Genomic DNA, 8,651 nt, shown 5'->3' on the forward strand with positions numbered 1-8,651 from the left:
GTGTCGATCTAACTCCAATACCCCATGTCTTCGACACGTTTTGGGCGCTTCGGAACAAGGAACAGTGCAACGAGTGTATGCGGCTTGGCCACGCCCATGCGCTCTGACTTTTGCGGTGCGAAGATGCGGCCGGCTCCCTCGCCCTTCCGCTGTGCCGACCAACGCTACAGGAGCCTCAAGACGAGTCTGGCATGGACATTGCGGTCCACGAGATGTGCAAAGCGGCCTGGCACTACCCGTTTCGCGTCGTGCGTTCAACGAAGGAAGCGCTCATGGAGATGTTGCCCTATGTCTCGCCGGCGCCGGTCGAGCTCTCTCGCCGAATGCGCCAGCACAAGGGCAAGAAGTTGGACACCACGAAGGTGACGTTCAAGTCGCTTTATGCAACATTCTCTCTGGCAAGGGAGCTCAATTTATGGCCTGGAGACCGCGCGGACGGGATCGCTATCCAATACTCTCCTATCTCCCTCCACAGGCTCTGTGCCTCCGGGTTCACCTTCTTCCCCCTGCTATGCACACGCTCACAGGACGAGATTACTATAGTGGCGTCCCTAACCTCTGGCCGGGTCGCAGCATACCATCAGGCTTCAAATTTCCCTCACGTGTCTGAGCAAACTCGACGCTGGGCTGGATACAAGGGCGTGTTTCTCTGCCGAAAGCACCATACCACGCTGCCACGAGCCCGACTGTGATGGCATGGATCCTAGCGGTGGCTTACAAGCTCTCTATGCCGACGTTCACCGCAGTCGTCTCACCAACCAAGCCGGGCCCTCTACAAGCGTGACATCACACTTCTCGCACTTGGAAACAGCCCAACGCGTAGTTACTCATGCCGAGTTTATCATGCCTTCGCCGCTGCGAATGGGCGCTACGGACGACGCTCCCGCCTACAAACTCTTGCTAGTCAAACTCGAGCGTCCCCTATCGAGTGCGGAAATCGCTGACCGCACTAACCTGTGGTTATCGGTCGATATATCGCAAACGTACGTCGGTCTGCCGACAAGCTCAATGCCGGTGGAACTCATTCTCGCCAACTGCCTCTGTATAGATTTCCCGAAAGTGGCCGGACCGGCACCAATCAGTCCAAGTCGTCTCCACCGAAAGTCACACCAGTGAGTTCGAGTTCATATGACCTAGCATGGAAATGCATCAGTGGACGCATCGCTCAAACTGACACACACAGATATCTCGCGCGTCGGTAAAAGGTCACCAGGTCTGCGTCAAAACCTGTCCCGCTTCCGGTGAGGCCGAGGATGAAATACCGAGCCAATCAAACCCAACGTCCCTAGCTCAAGGTTCGCCTCCATCGTGCATAGCATCTCACAACAATCCCCAGGGAATGCTCGAGGCGACAAACCCGTGTTCATACATGCAGGCTACTATAGATGCAATGCGGAGCGAAAACGAAGCATTGCGAACCCAAGTTGCTACGATATTGGCGCGGATGGCGGACATGCAATCGCGAATTGACCAGATCACTGCGTCGACAGGTACGTATTTGATATTTATGTCGTAAATACACCCTGAACTCATTTCATCGTGCTGCTTTTGTCCAGGCGAAGGCACCCCTACGGAGATTAGCTATTAGAGAGCGTGTAAACAGTCCAACATGACTGCTGCATACATAGACGTTCCGATTCCTCACGAAACCTGTCGCCTCGGCCAAGACGCTCTCCAGCATCGAATCGCCAACCCACACACCTCAGAACGGCGTTCCACGTTTCACCCCCACGAGGCCCACAGCCGCGGACCGCCGCCGCCCGTACCGCGCCACGTACTCCCGTAAAGCCTTCGCGTCGCCTCCACCGTCGCTCGACTCCGACTCGTGGTACCCGGACGCGCTCGGCATCGACGACTGGTAGTCCGCCCACACGCCGCCGGGGTGGTTGCCGTGCGTGATGACCAGCATCTGCCGCGCGGGAACCTGTAGGGGGAGGCTGAGCCGCGCGCGATCGACCATACTGCCTTTCTCCGACGTCCAGTAGTTGGGAGGGGGCGGTGGCGGCGGCGTGCCGTCCAGGTTTACGCCGTCCTCGTGCTCTGGGACTGCATGCCGTTAGTGTGCGAGTAGAATCGGCGGAGATGGGGGTCCTACCGAAGGGAGAGATTGTAGCACGCGCTGCCATGCGCTGACGGCGCCGCCAGAGCGCGAAGTACAGGAATGCAAGCGCGAGGATGAGCGCTGTTCCTCCCACAGCGATGCCTATTATCTCGCCGACGGGCAGAGCGTGTCTGCTCGCTGTGACTGGGCTCGCAGTGGGAGCCACAGAAGACTGTGTAAATGTAGAGAGTGACGGAAGGGAGGATGTGGCTGCAGGACTCGAAAGGTCTGATGGAGGGTTTGGCGGCACTGGAGTCGAGTTTGATTGAGTTGATGTGCTCGTAGAGGTGGAGTTCCCAGTGTGATTGCTGAGGGCCTGGTCGGCTGCCAGTGACTAGCTAGTCACTCCCCGCCAAAAATCAGTCACTAGTGACAAGTAGTCGTGATCCGACTGAAAAGCCCAGTCGTGATCGGGAGGACCGGTCGGCAGCGCACGACCGCGGGCGCCAGCGTGTCACTTCCGAGCGCCTAGGCGTCACTCGCGCTGCACGTCCACTGAGAGCTTCAGGGACGTTCTTCCCCGTCGTATAGCTCTCGTTCCAACCGCGAGGGCTCGTACAAATGCAGGATGCTTAATATAGTATAACAGATGAATTTAAACATCTCGCGCCAAACTTTCGAGCCGCATAGCGTCGCGCGTATCTGATAGACTCCGATAGAGCATGCGCGCCGACTACTAATCGAGCCTCCGGGCATTTGAGAGTTTTGTGCTAGCTCGCGCGTAAGCCGAGAATAATATGTGTAGCTATTTTCTGCTTTTACAAAGAGTTCCAAAGATATGCTGACCCTTTCTAGATCGCGCGATGGGAGTGAAGCTGAAATCCTGGGTATCAGCTTACCCTCTCTAAAAGCTCATCGCGTCTATACTTTGACCTATCGCGCACTAATTCTGTGTTTTATAATATCATTCATGTACTCGCGCAGGAGATTTGACCAACAGGTCGTCGGCGCTCGACGGTTTATGTTTCCGCTACGTGCGCGCCTTACCTGTCGCGCGAGTCCCTCCAGCACGCGCGCGGATGAGCGCGGCGGGCTGGCGTGACCCGACTGTGACCAAGGCGCCTCCGTTAACCACTCCCGATCGCCGACTCCCCGGTGATCTCGGGCTTTAAACCTCTCACTAGTGACTAGTTAGTCACTGGCAGCCGACCAGGCCCTGACTGTCCCTGTCGAGTTGGGTGAAACAGTCGATGTTCCGAGAAGCGACGATGTACTGGGAGGCGTGGCGTGGGCGGGAACAAATTGGTTGGCAAGCGTGGAGATAACCGAAGTGATCGGGCTAGTGCTAGTCGATGTAGGCTGGGGCCGAACTGGGGACGTAGTTGGGACAGGATTAGTGGAGGATGTGGTAGGCAGCGTTGAGGACGTTGAGATCGGAAGTGTCATTATGCCTGGGGGTAGAGTCGGTGCGGTGACCGTAGCTGTCGTCGAATCGGACGTCTCGAGCGCAATGAAGTCGAACCAAAACTGCTGGCCCATGTTGACAATTGTAAGAGTATGCGGTCCGTCGCTCAGCGATCCCGAGGAGTAGAATTTTACTTGATGCTGTTCCGAATCGACCTGCGGGTTCGGAGTAAAACCCACCACAGGAGAGCCATCCAGATAGTACGCGGAGTGCATGTTCCACGTTCCAACCGGCTTCAGGGCACCGAAGACAGCGACAGATGTACCTGACTTGTCGTTAGCGTTGAAAACAGATCTGGCCACATGTGGGGGATACATAGGCAGGTGGCAGTGGCAAGACGGGCACACCTGTGAAGTGCAGGATTGCACTGTCCAAATTGTCTTGTGAGAACTCGAGTGTGTCTTCGACATCCCCATCTCCCGGCGTGTTGAATGGTGTCCAAGAACCTTGATACTGAATCAGAGGACTTGTGTTGTCCACTTTCTGCGTAGCCCCAAGAACCGTAGTGCAGCTGCATGAGAGAGCGAGAAGGAATGTGAGTGTGCTGCGATACTTGAGGGTGATAAACATTGTCGAAAGAGCGGAAGTTCAGCAGGGATATGGGGGCGTAAGCATAAGTTCCCCGTGCTGTGGAAAGCACATTGTCATTTAAAGCGGGCTCTCGGTGTGCATCGTAGGAAGACAGGCTGGCAGAGAAGTCCGATTCTTCGGGCGATAGAGTACTAGAGCCAGGAGATCTGTTGGACGTCAGATCGCGGGGCAACGATGATGGTATGCATCATGCCCACCTGTATCGCCATAGGCAACTGAGGCTGAAAGGCCATGTTACGCTGCTATTCCCGAAACATAGTGAAGGGGCTCGGGAACCCCGGCGTATGTATCTGACTCGGAGTCATGGCGGCGGTGATCCCAAGACTGTCCACACGTAAGCCACCTGAGGATGCTCTACGAACCGCGCTTCCCTTAAATTCATGGACAAGAGATCGCGCAGACCCGCGCGTATGCATATGGGAAGTGGCAAGTGAGTGCAGGAGACAAATTACTCGCGAGAAACTTGGGAGCGATTTGTTAGATCTCAGATAAGTTCCTCGCGTGGCCGCAATAACGTGGAAGGACAGGCGCTGGCCTCTCGGCCTGCCAAGCGTTGACTCCTCTCAAGTTCCAGTCAGTATAAGTAACCGTTAAACGGTGCCGATAGTGCAAGAGTAGTGATCGCCTCCTTAACTCAGTGCTAATACCTGGCATGCTAGGATGCAACCGGTGGGCCCGTCACTGCACTGGTCTCACGAGTTCAGTGGATGCCGTATACGCAGAGCAAGAAGGGTTGAAACAAATGCGCGTACTACTGGTACGTCAACAGCATGCGTATTTGCAGCCGTGCCCACTTACGGAATGAAGGCAGTATATACAACGCTGGTTGGTGACGGCGGCATTCGCCCTTGACGCACTCTCCACATAAGCTTACTCCGCAAATATTGTTTCAGGTGGAGCAACCGAGAGGTCGAGTTTGAACAAGGCCGAACAAAGGTAATGTTACCGGTGTAACCCTTGAAGCACGCACTGTGGTCACGCCACACGGCGCCCCATTCTTTTCCAGCGGCAGTCCGAGTCGACCTTCGGGCTTCGTCGTAAGCAGTTTACAAAGCTCCTACGGACACTATGGACGTCGTGTTTAATCATTGCTGTGACTTTGCTATGCGACTGGAGCGTGGATAAGTTGCCAACGGCCTTGCCTCCCGAAGTCCGGATCCTCGCCACTCGGATGGTGAGGCGTGCAGGTGTGCACAGTGCGGCGGCGGCGGCGAACAGGCTTATAGAGCCCTATACATCAGGAGTTGCAACTTCTACGCCAAATAGGGCGCAAGAAGTTGCAACTTTTCCTACGGGCGCCTAATACAGCTGCGCGGCGTTCTAAGCGCCGAACAGAGCAGTTGCATCTTTTTTGCAAAGATGCAACTGCGCCAAGGCTTGATACTAACGATCCTCCATCAGATGTAACGACGGGACTCACGCGATAATGGGCGTACGCACTCGCGGCAGGGGCACGCGTTGCCGGGCTCCTTAGTCCGGGACAAGTATGGCGAGTGTGTGTACGAGAAGTCAGAGTGCGCCGACAGAGCACGGGCAAACGGCAGGCGGAACCTGTCCGAAGACGCACAGGACAGAGCCGGAGGACTCCAAAGCCAGAAACACACGCTCGCGATCGGGGCGAGCTTGGTGTAAGCAGACCTGGAGGTTGTACCTAAACACGTTCCGAACGAGATTAGGCGCCTGTTTAGAGTTCGCGCGCGTTGTAGCGTTCGCCTCGGCCTCCTCCGGCGCGTCGCACTCGAGCGTGTCGACATCACCTTTCCTCCTCCCTTCTTACTCCCTTCTTACCCGTCGCCCGACGCGGATACACTCTCGACGGCTGCTGTCGTCGACGTCCCAGCTTTTCTCGCTTTCCATGCGTGCATTCTCTTTGGCTCCGTCTCCCTGAACGCCGACGATTAGACAGCGAAGTAAGGCCCCGTAGTGAGCAGGAGGGGGTGAGTAATGAATACCCCGTCCTGATTTACGCCCATCCTAACGGACCGACTACACAGATTGTGCCCCGCCTGTCCCTGCCTCTCGGACACATCCAATGCCTCTGGACAAGCTGGGCGGCTGGTCAGTCGCTTTACCTTCAGCTCTCATCGGGTGTCTTACCAATCCCAGGTTGTCAGCTCTAAACAGCTCAGCGGATATCAGCGCACCGTTTCGCGAACGCGTCCCCGCACTCGGACTGTTCGTTCCAGGAGAGGGTTGAGGGCGGCGGGTAACCAGCCAAACAAGGCGGCGCGGTGGCAGCGCGAAGCGTCCGTGTCTAATCGAGGTAAGTACGCGCGACAACCCCCCTTTCGTCCTCGCCCTTGCCGTATCCGACCTTCTCCACGCTTTCTTCCACGTTCTCGCGCTCGCACATCCTAGGCTCGACGCCCGGCGCCCGACATCCGACTTCGGGCAGCCTTCAGCATCGCCCCCCTCACCGACGGCTTCGACACCCGACCCCCGGCCCCTCCTCCCCAACCATTCTTCCCCATGCCAACACCGCCCCGCCCTTCCCCACGCGACGCGCGACGCTCTACGCGCTCGGCGTCGGCGACGGTCCCTTTGACGCCCGGCCGCCGATCTCCCTCATCCCGCCCTCTGCTCTCGTCCTTCTCGCCCACGCCGTCGTGGTGCTTCCACTCTGCCACCCCCGCCTTCGACACCCGACACCCGACACCGCCCCGGCCATCCCCAAGTCCCTAGGCCGGCCGGCCCGTCCCCGACGTCGCGCTCGCCGTCGGCGAGGTCGAGTTCGACGGCCGGCTGCCAGCTCCCACCTCTCGCCGTTCTCCTCTGCGCCAGCCTCGCCCTCGCGCTTATCCAGGCCCGCCTGCGACACACCACGCGCCACGCGCCACGCGCTCGGCGTCGGCGACGGTGACTTTGACGCCCGGCCGCGGACCTCCCTCATCCCCGCCCTCTCCCCTCGTCCTTCTCGCCCACGCCGTCGTGGTGCTTCCGCTCTGCCACCCCCGCCTTCGACGCCAGACTCCCAACCACGCCCCGCCCTTTCCCACGCGACGCGCGACGCTCTACGCGCTCGGCGTCGGCGACGGTGACTTCGACGCCCGGCCGCGGACCTCCCTCATCCCCGCCCTCTCCCCTCGTCCTTCTCGCCCACGCCGTCGTGGTGCTTCCGCTCTGCCACTCCCGCCTTCGACACCCGACACCCGACACCGCCCCGGCCATCCCCAAGTCCCTAGGCCGGCCGGCCCGTCCCCGACGTCGCGCTCGCCGTCGGCGAGGTCGAGTCTCCTCTCGTCCTTCTCGCCCTCGCCGTCCTCGCCCTCGCGCTCAACCAGACCCGCCTGCGATCTCCGACTCCACACCACGCGCAATGCTCGACGCGCTCGGCGTCGGCGACGCTGGCTTCGACGCGCGGCCGCCGACCTCTCTCCTCTCGCCGTTCTCCTCTCCGCTAGCCTCGCCCTCACGCTCACCCAGACCCGCCTGCGACCTCCGACTCCACACGATGCGCCACGCTCTCCACCTACCCGCTGGCCGTCGGCGTCAGTGCCTTCGAGCCCGGCCGCCGACTTTCCCCATCCTCGTCCTCTCCTCTCGCCGCCATCCTCCTGTTTGTGCTCTGCTGTCCTCGACTTTGCCCCGCCTCGCCTCTTCGCTGCGCGACGATTACTCTCGTGCGCTGTCAGTCTAGTCCGCCGTTATCTCGCGCTCTACGTTACAGATACCTTACCCATGTTTGTAGCACGTTCAATATATGAGTTCATCATGCGTATACGCACGCGGTGCCTGCCTTGCTATGTTTATAAGCGACACGTGCTATAAGCTCTGCCAGGGCCACTGGTAGACTGATCGATCGACGACGATCGCAGTTCGTGTGCGTTCGTCCGATGTTCTCGGGATTTGCGACTTACGTGCATCGCCACCCCCACTTTCATTCAAAATCAAGACAAGTAGCTATATGTACAGACGTCTGTCGCCCTCACTGCTTCAACTTGAAAGAACTGGCCGTCCAGCCGAAGTGCGCGGTCAATTTCGGAGCAATGCTGCTCCAAAAGCGTCAGTATCAAGCACCGCCGCGCCCGATCACTACTACTCACACGTCTTGACGGTATGCGTCGAGTTGCCGCTCCTTGAATATTTGACAACCTCAGAGCAAGAGCACATACGGCGGGCTCAAGCTTACCTCGTGGCACCTGAAGTTGGGCTTGAGCTCCGAGCGACGCGGCTTGAAGGTTCGTTGGGAGCCCTTATTGGTGGAGTATCGGAATCCCAACGCACTCATGGTCTGTACGTGCCCAAAGTAATCAATAAAAGCTAATAGAAAGATGCCTTAGCTCCACGTACGTGCACAAAGTCCTCCCAGCGGATACTATGACGGTCTCCTGTGCTAATTTTGAAGATAGAGGCCATAACCTGTGAACGAGGTTATTGTGTTCAGCTTCCTAGGTATCATCTGTGGCACTCACCTTGAAGTTCCTGTGCTTGAGGTAGAATGACATGACGACGTGTCGGATAGATGAGCAGAGATTGATAAAGAGGACAGATGAAGGAACAGAGAGAGAGAGAGAGAGAGAGAGAGAGAGAGAGAGAGAGAGAGAGAGAGAGAGA

At 58.0% G+C, this 8,651-nt stretch overlaps 2 protein-coding genes across 2 annotated transcripts; both read right to left on the minus strand.

The window, feature by feature from the left end:
• Positions 1-1,429: 1,429 nt before the first annotated feature.
• Positions 1,430-4,076, minus strand: TRAVEDRAFT_75450 (uncharacterized protein; the record flags this gene model as incomplete). The annotated part of the gene is made up of 5 exons (XM_008046907.1): positions 1,430-1,568; positions 1,625-2,046; positions 2,096-2,273; positions 3,263-3,771; positions 3,854-4,076. 4 exons carry the CDS (start codon positions 4,074-4,076, stop codon positions 1,703-1,705), a joined length of 1,254 nt encoding a protein of 417 aa, XP_008045098.1. The 3' UTR covers positions 1,430-1,568; positions 1,625-1,702.
• Positions 4,077-8,022: 3,946 nt separating this feature from the next.
• On the minus strand, positions 8,023-8,542 carry TRAVEDRAFT_53973 (uncharacterized protein; the record flags this gene model as incomplete). The annotated part of the gene is made up of 5 exons (XM_008046908.1): positions 8,023-8,086; positions 8,141-8,172; positions 8,227-8,328; positions 8,388-8,456; positions 8,510-8,542. 5 exons carry the CDS (start codon positions 8,540-8,542, stop codon positions 8,023-8,025), a joined length of 300 nt encoding a protein of 99 aa, XP_008045099.1.
• Between the last annotated feature and the right edge of the window lie 109 nt (positions 8,543-8,651).

This window comes from Trametes versicolor (assembly GCF_000271585.1).
Source record: "Trametes versicolor FP-101664 SS1 unplaced genomic scaffold TRAVEscaffold_15, whole genome shotgun sequence".
NCBI classification, from domain to species: Eukaryota; Fungi; Basidiomycota; class Agaricomycetes; order Polyporales; family Polyporaceae; genus Trametes; species Trametes versicolor.